The 21,737-nt window shown below is 37.6% G+C and overlaps 1 protein-coding gene across 1 annotated transcript; it reads left to right on the forward strand.

Moving 5' to 3' along the window:
* Positions 1–795: 795 nt before the first annotated feature.
* On the forward strand, positions 796–5,063 carry LOC106054048 (kelch-like protein 24). Its single transcript, XM_013209758.2, has 2 exons — positions 796–938; positions 2,767–5,063. Exons 1-2 carry the CDS (start codon positions 919–921, stop codon positions 4,634–4,636), a joined length of 1,890 nt encoding a protein of 629 aa, XP_013065212.2. The 5' UTR covers positions 796–918; the 3' UTR covers positions 4,637–5,063.
* The last annotated feature ends 16,674 nt before the right edge of the window (positions 5,064–21,737 follow it).

Below are 21,737 nucleotides of genomic sequence, written 5' to 3' on the forward strand. Positions count from 1 at the left end.
GACTAGATGCATGACGCGTAGAACGTAATCTTCTTCTTTTTTGAAGTAACATATCTGTTTAGTGCCCCACCCACAACCGGAAGACCCTAAAAATAAAAAAAAATAAAAATTAAATTTATCTCTAATAAAGGACGAAACTTTTTAACAAATCGGGTAAACCGGTTTTCATATTCCACTTTCATTTTAGTGGCAAAGTAAAATATTTTTAAAAAATGATAAGGGAACATTCGCCATGTTGGAAATAGATCTAAATCCAGTATTCCTTAGTAATACCAAACTAAGGCCCTTAGGCTGAGGGTCATATCCGGCTTATAGTTATTCATATAGCTAACCATGCAGCCTACTTACTAGTAGAATTAGAAATGTATTATATATTACGTAAACCCAGTTTTCGTCATATTTTCAAACTTAGCATAATGGTTTTGAGGATAGGCATAAATCGATGCCCCTCATAAGGCATGTGATTTGTGGGCCGGATTGCCTAGAAATGCCCGGGCCAATTTTGAAACCCAATCCGCCCCTTCTAGCGCATATAGGCTATTGGACCATTCTGATGTTGTTTTTTTATGTCCAATATTTTTTTTTCTTAGCTACTGACGGACAGGAAAGAAATAATCTATTACATTTTTTTTTCTACTTGCCAGATTTCATTTTATGGTCAGTCTCCCCCCCCCCTCCGACCCCCCCCCTTTTATTTAACCGAGGTGATTGAAAGCGTGAATGTTGTGAAAACATCTCAGACTCAGCTGTGTGTGTGTGTGTGTGCGCTTCAGTTTGCGACTGTTTTTTTTTTATGTCATGAGATTATTTAATGTTAGCCATATGACCGGCTAACTACACAGTTAAACATCAGAAATAAACAAAATTGTAGTGTAACCTATCAAGCTCTGTTTCTGAGATCCTTGAATCGGTTTATATATGAGCTACAGCCAGTGCATGTAAGTGTTTAAATTGGAACAATTTTATTAGCAAAAAAATAAAAATAAAAAAAATGGTTTTCAAAAAAGCCATCCATTTTTTTTAGATTGTACGTTTTCTTTCACTTATTAAGTACACATATACTAAATCGAATTGCAGGGGCGGCCCCGCGCCTGAGTGGGGTGGGCGCGACATAGAGATATGGCTTACTTTTGTCACATCAACCCATCATAGGCCTACATATATGCTGAGTAGGCCTACTGCTAAGACGCCTAGCCTAAATAATAAGCAAAATATTAAAATCAGTTTAAAAAAAACAACAACAACAAAGCCTTATCTAAAGGGGAAGAACTCCGTCCTTAAAACTATATCTGCCAATAATGGACAAGTTATTTCCCTTATTGGATATTAAACAAAATAATCCAACATCTTTTCTTTGCGTTCCTCTTAATGGCTACCCAGCTCCTCCCGGTCTTCATCTAGTACACTGCGTCGCCACGTTCGTTTTGGTCTTCCTCTACGTCTTGTTCCCTGAAGGGTTCCACTCTAAGGCCTGTCTAGCTCTGCCGTTGGTATATTTTCTAAGGGTGTGACCAATCTATCTCCACTTTCTTTCTAAGATCTGCACCTCTATATTTTTCTGTCCACTCATCTCCCACAGTTTTGTGTTTTCTATTTTGCCTGGACAATGTGTCACTCCATCTCATAGTTTTGTTGCATATAATTTGATGTCATTTAGGCACACTGACCTTTACCCTTTTAAGCATTAGATTCAATAATGGTATAATCCGTCGTCTTCATCATGAAAATTGGCACACCCGTTGTGAAAAGGGGTGAGTGGGTATTAGGAAATTATTTTTGTTATAGCATTTTTTTTTTTAAATTTATTTTGTTCAAGAAAAGAAAATGGCAGTAGGTGTTGCCAGGTCATGCACCAAGGTATTGGTGATACAAAAGGTGGAGAATCCCTGGAATAAATACATTCTTACATATAAACATTGACTTCGATTCTGAAGATTATGGGTGAGTGTGGTATTTCACATGACCACGGAAGACCTTCTGTGGCCTGCATATTATGTCACATCACGACATTGTCCGCGGTGGGTTTTCTTTAAGTTGTCTTTTCATTGTCTGTGCCTGTCTTCGGCAAGGGCCCTTCTGCGAGTCTCAACTGTGTCCCGAGACCTTCGTGAGCGCTTTCCGGCTGTCTCCTTCAGACTTCAACCGTTGTCATCTAAGGGAATGAACCGCTAACTACTGCCATCCGAATGATAATCGCAGGTGAAGTTCCCTTTCTGTTATATAAATAAATTAATGTACTACTAATTGGTTTACTCATTGGTAATTTATTTTTTGCTTGATTCGTGTATTGTCATCGACTATGAATAATTGTACAAAATTTCCACTTGATCCGATCATGGTAACGAGAAAAAAAAAGTGACAAAAGTAATAAGGGGAATAAATCCACACATCCACATCTCTCATTAAGTAGCATTTATTTCTATTATTTCGATATCAAACAAAATAATTATACACCAATAAATAATTAATTTTTCGATTGATTTGTTTAGTACGGTACAATGAATAATTGTAAAAGTTTCAACATGATTCGAGAATGGAAAGTAGGCGAAAACACATGTTCAAACTGTTTTACCAGAGTGAGTTGGTATAAGCTTTGTAAAAATGTCGCCCGATTTGATCTTTATAGCACTTCCGGGAAGGAGGACACCACTGTTACGTCCCCTTTAAGGTCGCCTCAAACAGATCGCCTTTGATAATATAAACTAACCCTAAATATCGAGATGAGTAACTTAGGTTTAAATAGCCCTTACTTTTTTTGTTTTTCAGGTTTGGACTTGAAGTAACAGAGACCATGGGAGACTCTTCCTATTGGCTTCAAAAATATTACAGAGTTCTTTCTTCTAAAGTGGAAAGGATATACACATCCAGTCTTCACACAGACATGACTATAGCCATAGAAGAGAAGAAATATGAGTGCCACAGAGCAATCCTGTGTGCGTTCTCTTCTTACTTCGAAGCAATGTTCGCGTCAGGAATGAAGGAAAGTATCTCCGGCATCGTCAAAATTGAAGGCACCGACAGTTCTTTGTTTGAATCCATTCTAGACTACATTTACAAAGGGTCAAACGTGGTGAATGAAGAGAACGCCGAGGACATGTTAGCGGCGGCTACATTTCTGCAGATGGAGTGTTTGCGGACGAGATGCGAAGAGTTCATCTCCGAAGCTCTGACCTCCGCTAATTGTTTTGAGACATGGCGTATGGCTGTTTGGCACAGCAATCAGTATATCCAGCAGCAGGCGTGGATGTATATTATGTCCAATTTCGTGAAAATAGCCAAAGAGACAGAATTTCTTCTCTTGGAGAAAGATGAACTTGTATCTGTCATTAAAGATGACTTGCTGAACACCCCCGACGAGGACTTTGTGGTTCAGAGTGTGCTTACATGGTTACAGCATGACCTCAATGATAGAGGTCAATTTTGTGAAGAGCTTTTTTCTTACCTTAAGCTCCCTCTGACTAAATGGGAGTTCCTAATAGAGATGTATAGAAAATACCCTTTTCTGAAAGAATACAGTGAATGTCAGAAGTACATTGAAGACGGCAAGCACATCTATCGCCAGCCAGCACATCGGCACGATAGCAGCAGTTCTGCCATAGCTTATAGGAGCAGCTCTTCACATGAGGACATTCTAGTTGTGATCGCTCATAGACCATCAATTCCTGGATCAAGAAATGTCCTGGCGCTTGGATTTAGCAGCCGTAAATGGTATTACTTGGACTCTTTGCCGTATGATCCTGGTGTTGACTTTGCCACTTGTGTTTACAGCAATGACATTTTCCTCACGGGCGGATCCCTATGCGACCGGGGATTTCTGCAATATCGTGCACCGAGGAACGAGTGGATGGATTACAGAAATTGGTCAATGCAAACTGGTAGAATACAGCATACCATGGCTGTGTGTAGTAAAAAACTATACGCCATTGGTGGCTACTTTAATACACCCCAACAAGGGTATAAGTTGCTAAGCTCAATTGAAGAGTTTGAGCTAGGTAGCGATGGATGGATAGAAGTGGGAGCTCTAACGGTGCCTGTGAGCTCTACATCAGCAACTTCCTACAATGAAAAAATTCTGTTATTTGGTGGGGAGTCATGTGACCGCATAGAAACCGCCACCATACAGTGCTTCGACACCAAGACCCAAACCGCAAGCGTCATAGGTCAGCTACCCATAGCCAGCAAGCTAACCAGAGCCATCGTGTGTGACAGCTATAGCTATGTTGTTCTTACCAACGGAACAATAGTACAGCTTGACCATCGCACGGATGCAGTCACCATCGCCGGCCAAATGGAGAATTTCGCTCGTTCCCAGTTTGGTCTCTCACAGAGATTGGGATCCTTAATTATCGTGGGCGGGCAGATCATCACGCCTGACTCCAAAGCTACGAAATTGTACTTCAGTAATATGCTTATGTATGATTTATTCAGCAAGAAGGTCAACATTATGGGTGAAACATTACCCCCACCAAAGGTAATAGAGGGTTGCCACAAGATAACCCAGGAGAAGAAATTTTTATGCGTAGAATATGTTGACAGAGGCATACACTATGTTCCATTTACTTTTGAAAGTGTGGAAATGGCATTATTGACAAGTATAGTTAATAATCGTCGTCGATTAAAACAATCAACAGAGTAAACTATATTACAACTTTTAAGGATATTATGACTTTCATTGATTCGACTGATTGAGCTTGTATATTGACACATTTGTAACTGTCCATTTAAATTTCTTTTTCTATATATACCTAAGAGATGCTTGTTAATTGGTAGGCCCAGTATTTTTAGTATTACTATAATGAAATGAATCCTTCTGTTGCATGTATTCTTTGAAATCCTTAATAAGCTAAGTGGCCTTTTTTTTTTTACATATATAATGTTAACATTTTTAAATAAAAATATGCGAAGAATTGGTAAGTTGCAGAATTTAAATTTTCAAACTTTGGTTTTAAAAAATAAATGCTTCATAAATACCTGACGTTTGAGTTACATCAGGCTACAGAAATTCAAATGTCTCCCTTGGTTTATTTTGGATAATGTACGCAACAAAAACTTATGATGAGAGTCAGATAAAAACGTATAGGCCTACACACACACTAAACCATGCCTTACAAATGTAAAAGAAGTAATAAATGCGACACTAAACCATGCCTTACAAATGTAAAAGAAGTAACAAATGCGACACTAAACCATGCCTTACAAATGTAAAAGAAGTAACAGATGCGACACTAAACCATGCCTTACAAATGCAAAAGAAGTAATAAATGCGACACTAAACCATGCCTTACAAATGTAAAAGAAGTAACAAATGCGACACTAAACCATGCCTTACAAATGTAAAAGAAGTAACAGATGCGACACTAAACCATGCCTTACAAATGTAAAAGAAGTAATAAATGCGACACTAAACCATGCCTTACAAATGTAAAAGAAGTAATAAATGCGACACTAAACCATGCCTTACAAATGTAAAAGAAGTAATAAATGCGACACTAAACCATGCCTTACAAATGCAAAAGAAGTAATAAATGCGACACTAAACCATGCCTTACAAATGTAGAAGAAGTAATAAATGCGACACTAAACCATGCCTTACAAATGCAAAAGAAGTAATAAATGCGACACTAAACCATGCCTTACAAATGCAAAAGAAGTAATAAATGCGACACTAAACCATGCCTTACAAATGTAAAAGAAGTAATAAATGCGACACTAAACCATGCCTTACAAATGTAAAAGAAGTAACAGATGCGACACTAAACCATGCCTTACAAATGCAAAAGAAGTAATAAATGCGACACTAAACCATGCCTTACAAATGTAAAAGAAGTAACAAATGCGACACTAAACCATGCCTTACAAATGTAAAAGAAGTAACAGATGCGACACTAAACCATGCCTTACAAATGTAAAAGAAGTAATAAATGCGACACTAAACCATGCCTTACAAATGTAAAAGAAGTAATAAATGCGACACTAAACCATGCCTTACAAATGTAAAAGAAGTAATAAATGCGACACTAAACCATGCCTTACAAATGCAAAAGAAGTAATAAATGCGACACTAAACCATGCCTTACAAATGTAGAAGAAGTAATAAATGCGACACTAAACCATGCCTTACAAATGCAAAAGAAGTAATAAATGCGACACTAAACCATGCCTTACAAATGCAAAAGAAGTAATAAATGCGACACTAAACCATGCCTTACAAATGTAAAAGAAGTAATAAATGCGACACTAAACCATGCCTTACAAATGTAAAAGAAGTAACAAATGCGACACTAAACCATGCCTTACAAATGTAAAAGAAGTAACAGATGCGACACTAAACCATGCCTTACAAATGTAAAAGAAGTAACAAATGCGACACTAAACCATGCCTTACAAATGCAAAAGAAGTAATAAATGCGACAATAAACCATGCCTTACAAATGTAAAAGAAGTAACAAATGCGACACTAAACCATGCCTTACAAATGCAAAAGAAGTAATAAATGCGACACTAAACCATGCCTTACAAATGCAAAAGAAGTAATAAATGCGACACTAAACCATGCCTTACAAATGTAAAAGAAGTAATAAATGCGACACTAAACCATGCCTTACAAATGTAAAAGAAGTAACAAATGCGACACTAAACCATGCCTTACAAATGTAAAAGAAGTAATAAATGCGACACTAAACCATGCCTTACAAATGTAAAAGAAGTAACAAATGCGACACTAAACCATGCCTTACAAATGTAAAAGAAGTAACAAATGCGACACTAAACCATGCCTTACAAATGTAAAAGAAGTAACAAATGCGACACTAAACCATGCCTTACAAATGTAAAAGAAGTAATAAATGCGACACTAAACCATGCCTTACAAATGCAAAAGAAGTTCAGTAACTTAAAAAGTGGTTTATAAATTCTCATTCTATTTATTGCATGTTCTGCTTCAATATTTCTACACATCACACCACTGAGCTTACACCATCAAGTTCTTCTGTAACAGTTCAGCTCATTTCTATACAAAATGTTCATGAACGATTATTCAACTCCTTTCTAAATACTAAGAAACATTTGAGTCAAGTGCGGGAATTCCTACTAAATCGTATTCAAAAATAAAAAAAGATGCAACAAATGTACAAATTAAAAAAAAAATCAAATTTATTCGAGATTTTCTGATTTTAGTCAACAATTTTTGGGGACAATAGAAGAAATAAAGAAGTCAAAACAAGAAAATATATTTGGTATCAATTTGTATCTAATTCAGTTGCATGACTACGTTTGAAAACCAACACGTAAATCTGTTAAAAAGAGGAGTCTCAACTTACCAGTGATAGGTGTGTCTTATAATTTTTAATTTAAAATGTTTACTATGGAAAAAAAAACATCAATTGGTGTTTTTTTTTAACGCAAATGTTCTCTAGGCATACTGAAAGAATATTACTGAATAAAACGCATCCCTCGCTTTCTAGATTACAGAGAGTTTGTGTGAAAACACAAACTCAGAGGTGGCCCCCAGGAAGGTCCATCCAAGATTCATCTGTTTGGTAAGCAATGTGGATATTTAAGGAATGTTTTCAATATTTCAAGCATAAATTTGTAGATTTCAGAAGCTACGAACTACAATCTACACTTCTATCCCCTCCCCTTTCCAAATAAAATAGATGTATGAGGAGTGAAAGTATTTCCCCACTTGATTGTATTGTTTTGCCGACGGACGTTATTATTACTAGGCTACATTTATAATTACAGCATTCAATGAAATGATCTTTGTGTGTGTATTCATATGGCTAATCGAGAACCTGAACTAAAAGATGGGATTAAATGATAATCTAATTTATGATAAACTTTGGATAAAGGAATTAATGAAATAATTCATATTATCCTCTAGATGAGGTCCTTCCCTATCGATAAATGTCTACAGGGTTATTTAGATTTTTAAAACAAATCCAAAACCTAAGGATACTCTGCGAAAAATACCGCCACACTTACAGAGTCTTTTCCATGTCTTCATTGACTTCAAGAGCGTTTTCGACAGAGTATGGCATGGGACACTCTGGGCAACAATGGAAAAATACAATATAAATCAATACAAAACCTCTATAAGGAGGGCACTATAGCAGTGTACTTAAACATCGAAAACTGGTTTAAAACCACAGTTGGATTGAGACAAGGCTGCCTCCTCTCACCAACTCTTTTCAATATCTTCCCTGAAAGGATAATGAAAGATGCACTCGATGGTTACGAAGGATCTGTAAGCATTGGAGGGAGAAAAAATACTAACTTGCGCTTTGCGGACGATATAAATGGTTTGGCAGGGACAGAAGAAGAATTACCCGACTTGTTCATGCGCATTGACAAGACTTCCGTAGCATATGGTATGCAAATCAATGCTGAAAAAAAAAAACAACAAATTATCACCAATAGCCAACAGGGCTTTAAAGGGGACATCAGCATTTGCGGCGAAAAGCTGACGAGTGTCAGAAGCTTTAAATACCTTGGAGCTATTATCTCAGATGAAGGAATCAAACCTGAACTACTGGCCAGAATTGCAGTCTACTTGCATCCCATCCCATGTTTTTTCTTTGACTGTAGAAAAAAAAGTTACAATGCATTACTGCTCTCTAACTTGAAGAGAACAAGCACAAACAAAACTCAAAATAATCTGGACCGACAAAGGCATAGCTCTCGATACTAAAAGCAGACTGGTCATGGCCACATTCGCATTCGAATCTTGGACTCTGGCTGCCGATCTCGAGATGAGGATCCTAGCAATGGAACTAAGATGCTACAGAAAGACCCTAGCAATGGAACTAAGATGCTACAGAAAGATCCTAGCAATGGAACTAAGATGCTACAGAAAGATCCTAGCAATGGAACTAAGATGCTACAGAAAGATCCTAGCAATGGAACTAAGATGCTACAGAAAGATCCTAGCAATGGAACTAAGATGCTACAGAAAGATCCTAGCAATGGAACTAAGATGCTACAGAAAGATCCTAGCAATGGAACTAAGATGCTACAGAAAGATCCTAGCAATGGAACTAAGATGCTACAGAAAGATCCTAGCAATGGAACTAAGATGCTACAGAAAGATCCTAGCAATGGAACTAAGATGCTACAGAAAGATCCTAGCAATGGAACTAAGATGCTACAGAAAGATCCTAGGTGTCACTTACAAAGACCACATCGCGAACGAAGAGATAAGAAACAGGATTAATACAGCAGTGGTACCCCACCATGACCTGCTAACCATTGTCAAAAAAACGTAAACTCACGCTATGACCACATCACAAGGTCCTCAGGGCTCGCAAAGTCATTCTTTCAAGGAACAGTTACAGGAAGAATAGGAAGTCAAAGAAAGCGATGGGAAGACATCAAAGAAGGGACATGCCTGAAATTCTATCCAAGGCAAAGGAAAGAGAGGAATTGATAAAGACGGTTGACGGTTCTTGTGTGGTGCCCAACGGTCCAACAGACTAAAGGAAAGGTGAAGGTGAAGATAAATATGTTAATACAAAATTATTTCTTTTTTTTTAAACAAAATAAGGGTAATCAGCAAATTATTAGTAGCTTTTAAACAGACCATACATCCTCATACATGATTTAGTACTATATAGAAAATACTTCCCTCCCTTTCCTACTATACATTAATCTCTGTATTTTCTTTGACTAGAAAAAAAAGTTGCAATGCATTACTTCTTTCTAGCTTTATGAGAACAATAAGCAAACATCTTTCTGTATCTCTCCCTGTAGACTCGATTAAATCCAACATAAAAAAGGAAGTTACAAATACTGTTGACCACTAACGCAGTCTTGCGGGCCTCTTCAAAAATCAATGCCATTCTGGCGGACACAGTTGGCTCATGGAGGTACTGAATAACAAGGAAGTTGAACGTGTTGGCAATGCAGTACACGACACAGACAGAGAGAAGTGTTTTAGTGGTTTGCCGTTGACGTACTCTCTTAGTTTTGAGTTGGCTTGAGACGCTGGTTGCATGAATGGTCACGTCTCGTGGATTCTCCGTTAAAGTAGAATGACCAATACATGGATTACTGCCCTTGTGAATACTCGATGTGGCCACAGAGAAATGTGTTTTCCTTTCCTCTAGCTTTTCATTGAGATGAGATATTTCAATTTCTTTGGCTGATTCTGGTGACGTGATCATAAAACCATGGTTTCTCTGTTTTTTATAAAGCCCTACTTCTCTGAGTGACCAATTTAAGCGATTACAGGTTTCTTTTATAAAGAGACACAAACGATGGAAGAGATTTTTAGTTTTACATTTAGAGGAACCAGCGATCAACGACATCCGAGATTTCTCCTGCATGTATATCTTGATTCCTATGACTACACATCCGATTAGAGTCGGTAGGACAGAAACTGGCCCAAACAGAAAAACGGGAATAGCAATTAGATGTTCATAAAGATCTCTATGGTTGTTATAAAACAAAGAATATGAAGTCAGACCAAAACCTGTTGAATTGTCATATAGAAATGTAAACTTTGACACCAACAAGGAAAAGTCCAAGACTGAAAACAAGAAAACACAACATATTATGAGGAGAGTTCTATTCGGCGTCAAAATAGTGGAGTACCGAAACGGCGACAAGACAGCGACAATCCTGTCCAGTGTGATTACCACTGGCAGCAGCATGGAGGAAACCTTCCCGATTACTTCCAACAACAGCTGTGCCATGTAGCAGCAATAAGCAAACGTCGCCAACGTTTCCGAAAGCACGACTTGGCCATGGAGGTGCATATTCAAAACGATGTTGTTGATGCCGAAGAGAAGCACTGAGTCGGCCAAGGCAAGAGCGAGTATGAGCAGAGTGGAACTCTTGTTACACTTGCCTTGGCATAGCATAACAATGGTGATAATGTTTCCAACCATCCCGACCAGTGACAACAGTGGTATCACAACAACTGACATAGTCCAGTGAAACTCTCTGCAAAATGTATCATTCGTTAGGACAGGAGAAAAAGCATACATGGTTTCCAGCTGAATAAAGTGTTTTGATTTGAACGTGAGATTAACTTCATCCATTTTTTTAAAATTGAAAATTAATAGAATTTCAATTTCAGATAATAAAGTACAATTTAGTCTTTAAAAAAAAAAATTGTTACAATATTAATAGTTGATGCCAACTTCAAAACGAAATAGCTTAGAATGTAATTTCAAAATGTATTCGTCAAACAAAGGAATCGCCAACTTAAAGTAAGTAAAATATATAATTCTGCAACAATATCACTCTTCGAGAACAATGAAGTGCAATTTAGTCTTATTTATATGACTGTTACCATTGTTAATTTATTCCATTTTTTTTAAAAAGAAATCGCTTAGAATGTAATGTTGAAATGAATTTATGTAACAAAGAAATCACCAGCCTAAAGTGAAAATACCCAAATCTGCAACAGCATCACTCGAACACAAGTGGTCACTCTCCGATTCAACAGATTCAACTCTTGTCACGCACGGAGTTAAGGGTAGCTGGTGAAAATCACATTGTCATGATCTTTAATTGATGTGTGTGTGTCTGGGGAGGGTGATAACAATTTCTATCGACTGACTTCCCCTGATAATGAAGTTTATTCGTTTAATCAAACAAAAAGCTTTTAAAACGAAATACGTTTGTTGAACTAGTTTTAACTTCATTGGTGACTTTACTGGTTTTTTTTTTTTATTATGACGGTAGAGTGATGAACATACAAAAAACTGAAATTGGTTTTTTTTCAATAGAGAGAAAGACAAAAAAAATCAAATATTATAGAAACTATAAAACGTCAAGTCGTAAATGGCCAATGGACAGATCAGGTAGAAGGGCTGTCCAACCTTTTAGTTGGTCTGCGGATCATAGAAATATCCAGCACGGCCCGCATCACAGCTAACCGTTGAGTCTATTGGAACCGAACCTAAGCGGCCTGATTACGTACTTTGAGCAGAGTTTACGAGGGGCCGAATAACATGACGTCCAGGGCCAGATATGGCCAGCGGGCCGTAGTCTGGGCACCAGTGGTAGGAAATCGTTCAACTTCCAGTGCATTCCTGCTTTTGTTGACAGTGCTTTGAAAAAAAAAAGACAATGAGGAAGTAATGTGTTTACAGACCACTGTCAAGCAATAATCAAGTGGATGAAAAGTACAAGTCATGCTATCTCGATAATTGATCTCGATAACTGATGGTATTCATAGTCCTGTGGTAAGCGCTTCTGACTATCGTCAAAATAGCTCGATTCGTTGCCCGCTTCTATTCCATTCCGTTCTGGTATGAAAAAAAAAAAATACGGTTGAGGGTCGCCGCATAGTTGGGGACTGTAAAAAGATTGAGCCGAGCTGTAACAGTTGAGAACCTCTGCCCTTTATAACGAGACATGCTACTTGATAGTTTTAAGTGAGATAGCTTACAGAATTTTAACTCTTAACTTTCACAGCAAGGCTTTCGTTTAGGCCTACTTTCTCATACCCACACAAGTCCTTACCTTGCAGGAAGTTAAGTAGACATCACTAACCAATATAAATGAAACCCTTCATCGATAACACAATCGTTCACTACACATTTATTGTCTCTTTATCATAGTCTTTGGCTCATGTCATTTGTTTCCTCAAAAGAATTAAAATCTCTGTCAGTTGGCCCATGTCATTGGTTTCCTCAAAAGAATTGACATCACTGTTAGTTGGCCCATGTCATTGGTCTCCTCAAAAGAATTAACATCTCTGTCAGTTGGCCCATGTCATTGGTTTCCTCTTAAGAATTAAAATCTCTGTCAGTTGGCCCATGTCACATGTTTTCTTTGGACACTGAGAAGTCTAAGTTATCTCGGACATTTCATCAGCAAGCCAGATGGTAGAATTCCTAAGGACACCAATTATAATGAGCCTACGTAGGGAGTCAGACCCAAGGAACGCACAAGACTAACTTACGGAGATTTCTGCAAACGAGACCTGGGGACTACATGCGGGGGTATATTCCAGGCCTCATCGTGCCCCCCCTCCCCGTGAAACTGTCTGTTAGGGGAGTCAGGGTTAACTGGTATAGAACAAGCATTGCACATTAAGATTATGAAAGAAAAGCTCCGCTAAGACGTCACATCTGCCATACTGTTCTTCAAGGAGGGTCATATGGGTAGCGATGACTCTCTCTTGGCTATTTGTGGTCCATTAAAGGAACACGTAGGAACCCCTTTATGGCTCGACCTCCGGTCTCGCTTATAAAGAAGAACCCCAAGGCGTGGCTCAATGAGCCTTTGCTCACGATAACGAATTTCTAAATGATCAGGAGTATCTAAGAGAAGGTTTCAATGTGGCAAACTTTACCGCTCCAGAATCAGCTTGTTGAATCAAATCATATTCTGCCCGAACTCACGAAGAAACCAAAACCAGGGATTTATCTCTGCGCATCCATTGTCTTTCAAGACAGAAAACATATATGCGTGTTTTCCAAACAGAATATACATTTATATAAATAACATTAAAGAATATCTCTCCTTACGGGTTTATAAAGCAATCTTTTTAAGTATAGTAAAATATTTTAAGACGGTTGTTTCTAATTTCATAGACAAATTTAATTCCAATATTTGTTTTGCTTTGAGTGTACAGTTAGTAGGCCACAACTGTCAAAACGTTGCAATGTAAGCCAAACTTATGCAACTTGAAGGAAACTACTTCAGAATTGAAGTGAAGATTTGAAGTGCTTTTTTTTAGAGACGAAGAAAGAAACATTCACAGTCACTTCACATAACCCTTCCCCACAACCCTTCCCAACTCATTCAGCTTGTTTAGCTTCTAGGATAATCAACTTTTGAATACAAAAAAGTAGTTAAAAAGTAGAGTTCCCCTTTCAGACCTTGTGGTCTATAGGGCAGATGATGTAAACCTACGGTTAACGAGTGGCCAGCACAACGACCAACTGCCATTACTTTTTCCCAACTAATGTCAGGTACCCATAAGAGCTGGGTGGACTAGGAGGCGCCCAAAGATCCCGATGTTCAAAATCCCAGTCTTCACCAGAATTCGAACCTGGGACCCCCGGTTCAGAAGCCAAGCGTTGTACTGCTCAGCCACCGCGCCTCCATACAAAGCATACAAAGCCATCAATTTAAGAAGAAAAAAAAATTTAAAATAGTTTTAAAAAACAACAAAGCTTATATTAAGCTTAGTTGTATCAATTGGTTTGGATCCGTCATGTAATTAAATTTGTAATAAATCTAGATTAACAATAATAAATCTGTGCGATTAGAAATATTTTTACCAAGAGTTTTTGTTTAGCGCAATTTAATGCTTTTAGCATTTTCAATACGCTATGATCCTATCACGTGTCTGGACCAGTTGGAAAGACGTGGGAAAGGGGCAGGAGGAGAAAGAAGGTGGTATCTGGGTGATCGCTTTTTAAATGCATTTTAAAAAAAGGTGAACGACCTAAATTCGAAATCTAGGGCTAAAGCCTCCTGAGCCTTCTCAAGCCAATACACTAACCACTGTGACATGGAAGTGCCTATGAAAATAAAAGGTTTTAAAGTTATATAAATCTTAGTTTCAAACTTTTCTCTCTTCAAGCAAAGAGGGGACTTATTAAACGTATACTACCACATCTGTGAAGTACAATTTCTTTCCCTTGTTCGAGATACCAATCAATATAAAGAATTACCAATAGTTATATACAGTCTATATATTAACACACGCAAAAAAAAAAAGAATACTTTAAAAAACAAACAATGGTAATCTAAGTGTGAGCTTGTGCTCCCAGAGCTATATTTTTATATATATTATTTTTATAGGCTAGTGCCAAACTTATTTGTACTTTCGCTTTTTGTGTATAAAAAGTGATGCCACGCTGTTTTAAAAACAGTTCAGTGTACAGTTGACCAGTGGTCAGTACCATATCTGTCTGTGTGACAGCTGAAGATATTTGTGGTCTGTCGTCTAATTATATTTTTATTCCTGTACCTGGGACGGCCTGTAAGTGTAGAAATATTTTATATTTTTTACTAGATCTATACTATGTGTAAGGTAGTTATTTTATTTTCTACTTGGACTATTTGTCATAATAGTTGGCAACATGCTGTACGGAAGATGGCGGCGTCAATCAGTCCTAATAGAATATAGATCTAATATAGTTTTGCATTTATGTATTGCAGGCTATTGGTACTGCTTTTAACTGCTGCTTTTAGCTGCTGTGTTACTGCTGAAATACATGCTGCTGTATCTAATATTGTTGCTTATAATTGCTGTTGTAGATTTATTCTAATTCTAGGGAATCTAGTTTTATTTTGTTTCTGCTATTGATAGTTTTGTTATTTTTTCTGTAGATTGTAGATCTATTGAAGTCTATTCTAATTCTAGGGAATCTAGTGTTATTTTGTTTCTGCCATTGATAGATCTAGTTTTAAAGTTTTGTTATTGTTTCATTAGATCTATTCTAATTCTATCGAAGCTAGTGTTATTTTGTTTCTGTAGTGACTAGTGTAGTGTTGCCTAAGTGGCTTAGTTATAGTCTGTTTCTTGCTTTAGCTGGTTAGTAATTAGTTTAGTCTAGTTAGTAAGGTACTAAGACTTAAGGTGTTCTTGTTTTAGTTTTAGGCTAGGGTTAGAGTTATTGGTTGAGATTGAGTGTAGTAGTAGAATATTGTAGATCTAGGTCTAGTGTAGTAGTTGTAGTGATTTTGTTAGATAGTTGGTTTGATCAGTTTGTGTTGGTTTGGTTAGTTTGTTAGTGTTTGTAGTGGTGTAGATTTAGAGGGTAGTTTATAGTGGTTAGTGTATATGTATTATATTTTATTATTATTTGATTCCATGTAAATAAAGTTTCATTTTGTTTATTTATACTAAACTAAAGTTTGTTATCTTGTTTCCATTTAGTTTAGTTTAGTATGTCTGGTTACTTATGTGACTCTAGCCCCTTGGTCGTAGACTGAGGTGTCACAGATGAGCCCACCCAGTAGCGCTAACATCTGCCTACTGTTAGGTAAATTTTAATGTTGAGCAGCAGAGAATAGGTCCTCTCTACCACTCGCGCCTGCCTGACCAGCTCACATAAGGAAAAGAACCGCTAATTACTGCTATTTACCTGAAACTAGCAGGGTTTAGCTCCCTTTCTTCTATGTAAAACAAAATTAATTAATTAGGAATAATTGATTTTTTTTTTTATTTTTGAGGGCGCGGTGGCTCAGTGCTAAAGCGCTTGGCTTCAGATTCTGTAGTTCTGGGCATGGGCGTCCCCAGAGGGGTGCAAGGTCATGCATCTGCACCCCCTGGATTCTGAGTAGCCGAATTCTAGCCAATTTTTTTCTCCGTCAAATCCATTATTTTCTAAGTAGCAACTGATGTACAGTTGTAAAGATAAGCTATTTAATTAGACTAATAATAATAATAATAATAACTTTATTACCAAGAAGGAAATTTTCTTACAATTTATGCATTACATATCACAAAACTAGCCTAGGCTTATCAGGAATTGATGCGGACCATGTACGTGCACCCCCTCCCTGAATTCCGAATAGCTAAATTTTAGACGAACTTTTGCACCTTCAAATCAATTAACTTCTTGAAAGTAGCAACTTAACCAGCAATGCTTCCACCTGAGTATAGTTGCAATGATTTGCTATAATTGTAATGAACTAGAAAAAACTAATAAGGAGTTGATGGCCGACCATGTCTGTGGCATTTACTTCTCGATAGACGATCTTTTCCCTTTGCAACTTGAGATGGAGTGACCTCTCCATTGCTGGGGGAAAGCCTGGGTGGTAAATTTGCGAGTGCTGCGCTGTCCACACGTCGAAAATCGCCTCTTTTTTATACTGACCAGATCCAAAGGGATGGAAAATCATCGCTATTTGGGGTCAGTTAGATGGAGAGCTTGCCGGAAAGCAGAGATCTTTCCACCGCGCCCCTGCTTACGGGGCTCCAGAACCGAATTTTTTGTCAGGGTTCCTAAAACGATGCAAGAGCTGGAACGTGAAGAAGACTCTCAGCACTGTGCACGATAAGCGTTCAGCTTGTCCATCACGACGAGAAGCAATTCTTCAGTCAAGTTTTTGACAGTTTCGGCAGCTACAGTCAACTTTGGCATTTTTTTTTTACCGTATGGAGACATGGGCCGCACGGATAAACTTAACAACATATACAATAAATAGTTTGTTTGCTTGTTTATTTTTTTTTTTATTTCATGACACAAGCATTTACAGTGCTTTTAATATAACATAGGGCAAGAAAAAAAAAGGGGGGGGGGGACGCACTAGTACTTTTCTTTAATAATCTGCGTAACTAGAAAGAATAAGAAAGTTAAAGCTACGACTAAAGCCATAGGTCGGAACTTACACCCCCCAGCAAAAAATCCTCGTCCTGGGTTTGAATCTCGGTGAAGACTAGGATTTTGAATTTCAGTATTTAAGAGCGCACCTGAGTCCACCCAACTCTAACGGGTTCCTGACTTTAGTTGGGGAAAGTAAAGGCGGTTGGTCGTTGTGCTGGCCACATGAAAAAGATGACCTTAATATCATCTGCCCCATAGATTGAAAGGTCAGATAGCAGGGGTTAACTCCCATTCTGCTATATAAAACAAAATAACTAATCACCAATGATTAATTAATTGATTAGTTAATATTTTTTATTGATTCGTGTCTTGTCACGCACAATGCGTGGTCGAGGGGCTAAGTACGCTTGAACTTGGCTTGGCTACCTATGAAGGGGGCTCGAGGTTCGAGCAGAGTTATGTTTAATGAGCATCTAAAGGCTGCACGGAAAACCATCTTCCAGATACCACCTCCCCCCTCCATTGGTCCACAAATGAGATTGTTGCAGAATCCCAGCATATCCGGGGAAGCAGCTATGTACAGCTGTTAGAAAAACACAATGTACGGGCTTTACAAATACTTGAATTTATCCCTTGACAAAAATGAAACTGACACTCCCCTCCATCGCTCTTTTAAAATCATTTTTTTAAAAGCCAGTCTGGCAAGTTTGTACAAAGCCTATAACAACTCACTCTCTCTGGGTGGAATCTTGAACACGTTTTTACTCCCAAATCCCATTCTCGTAATTGCACAATTATTTATTTTTGCATCATTTAAAAAATGAACTAATTAGTTAACCAATTAGTTGTAATTTAATAACTTTTGTTCTAAACAGAAAATGTGCGAAGCTAGGAGGAGATGACACTTACAAATACTTGAATAGCTAAGAGACTAACACGCCGGCATTTCATCATCGAAACCTCCAGCTCGAATTCAGACTCCAACAACTTTAAAACAAAAATAGCTTTTGAAAAGGCAGCATTGAAATCTTCTCCCAGATACTCCTGCCGCACTTTTTTTTCGACTGGCCCACAAAAATGATTAGACCTAGCGCGTTGAGCATGCTAAAGGCATGAAAGTTGCGCAAAATAATAACAATTAATGCACATATTTTTAATCGCACCAATGCATTAATAGTAAATAGATAGTCCACATTCAATTTAAAAAATACTAATAAAGCCAACATGACTAATTCAAAATAATTGATGAAATCTCACTCTATATTAGCTTTTTTTTTTTTAAAGTATTTTTTGTTATATTTTACTTATTAATTTATGTTAGGCCTCACAATCTGTTACTTTTGGTAACCTAATTGATGTAGAGTTGTTGACTGTCTCCTCATCTTTTTTTTTTTAAAGTTGAATTACCTTGTATATACTATACCAGTATTTCCCCAATTTTCAACATATTTGTACCCCTTTTTGAGTTTTTGTAATGCTGAGCATCTTTTTCCCCACACCAAATATACTTGCATGAGTAGAATAAAAATATTAGTGCTGAGATGACAGATCATACTGCTTGGTTCAATGAAGGCTCATTTTAATCTGAGCTGCTAATCCACGTTTATCAGTCTGTTCCTTTTTGTTTTTAGGTTCAATATTTACAAAAAGCAACTAGATCTACACATAAATATGAAGTTGTAGAAAGAATTTTACCATGTTAAAATAATTAAATAGAAACCCCAGCCTACTCCAGGCGGGTAGATTAGACTACGTCTAAATCAGAGTAATGAAATGTTTTTATAGTTTAATTCATTAATTTTAGTTTAGTTTAACTGTCTTTTGAGATTAGTGATAACCTTTTAGTTAAACTACTTCAATTTAGTTGAAACTTATAATTTTAGTTTAACTTTTTAAATTAAGTTTAATTACCATTACTATACTATACTATACTATACTATACTATACTATACTATACTATACTATACTATACTATACTATACTATACCATACAATGCTATACTATACTATACTATACTATACTATACTATACTATACTATACTATAATAATAATAATAAAAATAAATACTCTCCGCAAGATGTTCTCGAGTCTACTGAACATCTGCTGTACTGGGATAAGCCTATTCTGACCGACAAAACGGTAGATTTCAATCGCCCGGATCTGCTGTTCATCGATAAAAAAGAAAAAACCGCTACCATTATCGATATCGCCGTACCACTGTCTCATAATTTAAGAAAAACTGAGATAGAAAAACAAAGAAAATATGGGAACCTAGGCTTGGAGATAAGCGTCTATGGAAATTGTCCAAAATAACAATATACCCCATTGTTATATCAACCGAGGGGATAATAACAACTGACCTCACAGACACCTTCAAGGCCCTTAACATTCCTAGGAACATCTTCGTTGCCTGTCAGAGGGCGGCACTGCTGCAGAGCTGCCACATCACCAGAAAATTCCTCAGTGGAAACTGTTAAAGGGACTACGATGAATTTTGTTTCTCTTTAGCGAAACTCGACCCTGGCAGCGCCAGAGAATGACTACTCGTTCATTTCTAACATAATAATAATAATCTTTATTATCCGTAAGGAAATTTGTCTTACAATTTGTGCATTACACCAAACAATAAACATTATAACTATAATTTGTGTCTGTTTCATGGGCGTAGACAGGATTTTTTTTCGGGGGGGGGGGGGGGGGTTGGGGGGTAAAAAATTTTCTCACCCCCCCCCCCGACCCCCCCCCCCCCGCGAAAAAAAATTATATGTATTTGTGTGTGTGTACATAATCTTTATTACACTCTGACCCTTCATTCTTTCGGAAGACGTTTATTGTGCCCTAGAATAGGTTCTTCCATGAGTTAGTGGAAAAATTGTAGATTCCCCGATATTACTAGCAAAGGGGTCTGGGGGGAGCGCTAGGAGCTCCCCCAGCGCGGGGCGAAGCCCCGCCGCCAAGCACTATTTCTGATATTGAAAACCAACAAAATGCATATTCTGTGGTATCTACAGTGCATTTACCTGCTATTAAAAAGTTTTATTTCAAAAACCTAATGTGATATTCTTACTGACTTAGACCCTCCCAAGACGTTCAGAGCATTTGACGTCAAGCTTTTCCATAAAAATCTGTCACTGGTAATGTCTGAAGCCTCTTCCCACCTACCATGAGGACCTCCATGAATGAGTGGCATAAAGATGTACTAGGATATGATTGCAACTCTTCTTATGCGTAATTCATTATGTCGGAGAACATTTCCCGCAAACCTCATGCGTCGTTCTCTCACAATCTTACTAAGGGGTCGACTCCCAGTTCGGCATAGGATTTCCTTGATTTAGACCCGATCTCTATAACTGACTCCTAAAATCTGTCTTAGCCATCTTTGTTGAGCTACATTTAGTGTTTTTCGATTTCGGTAGATGACTATTCACTGCAGTTTATTAATGGAGCCCTGCCACTGGTAAAAATGTGTAACCTCTCTTGAATACGCTCTTGGAATTAAGTGACTGTAGTTTGCTTTAGATTTTATATCCAAAAGAGAAGTTTTATCGTCAAAATCTTCTGTTGGGGCATTTCTACCTCAAAATGCTCTGTAGGGGGATCTTAGACTCAAAACCATCTGGAGGGGTTTTAAACTTTAAAAAAAAAGCCATCTGTAGAAGAAGGGTTTAAACTCAAAACCCCGATTGGCTTGGCTACGCTCAAATAATTTCAGTGTGTAATTTGCTTTTTTTTATATTGAAGATGTATTTTTAGCATCAAACCCCTCTGAATGGGGGTTTAAACTCAAAACCCCTTTCGGCAACGCTCATAGCATTTTGAGTGCGTAATTTTGCTTTTTTCTTACACTGAAGATGTATTTTTATCCTCAAACCCCCCTGGCGGGGGGTTTAAACTCAAAACCCCTTTGACTACGCTCATAGATTTTAGAGTGAGTAATTTTCTTTTATTTATATTGAAGAGCTACTTTTTAGCTTCAAATTCCACTGGAGGGGAGTTTAAACTCAAAACCATTTAGACTACACTCATAACATTTTTAGTGTATAATTTGCTTTGTTTTTATTATTAAAGAGGTAACCCATTTAGCTACGCTCATAACATTTTGAGTGCGTAATTAGCTTTTTTTTTATATTAAAAAGGGGGCTTATCGTAAATTTTAGACGGGGTTTGAAAATCAAAATCTTCCTTAACTGTGCTCTTGGAATTAGGGGATTTTCGTTTGCATTTTTCTTGTTTTGTTTTATAGAAGAGGGGGAATAAACTGCAAAAACGCAGGTAGGGAGTTTAAAACTCAAATCCCTGGTAGGGGGTTTTAAACTCAAAACCCCTTTGGTTGTGCTGGGCAAGTGATGGTTTAGTATTAAAATCTCACCTAAAATAAACAAAAGCAAAGCAAAAAATCAGTCACTAAATTCCGACTCCCCCCCCCCCGAAGGGGTGATTTCATTTCGGGGGGGGGGGGGGGGTTGAACTCCAACCCCCCCCCTGGCTACGCCCA

The sequence above is a fragment of the Biomphalaria glabrata genome, chromosome 4 (genome assembly GCF_947242115.1).
Source record: "Biomphalaria glabrata chromosome 4, xgBioGlab47.1, whole genome shotgun sequence".
Lineage (NCBI taxonomy): Eukaryota > Metazoa > Mollusca > Gastropoda > Planorbidae > Biomphalaria > Biomphalaria glabrata.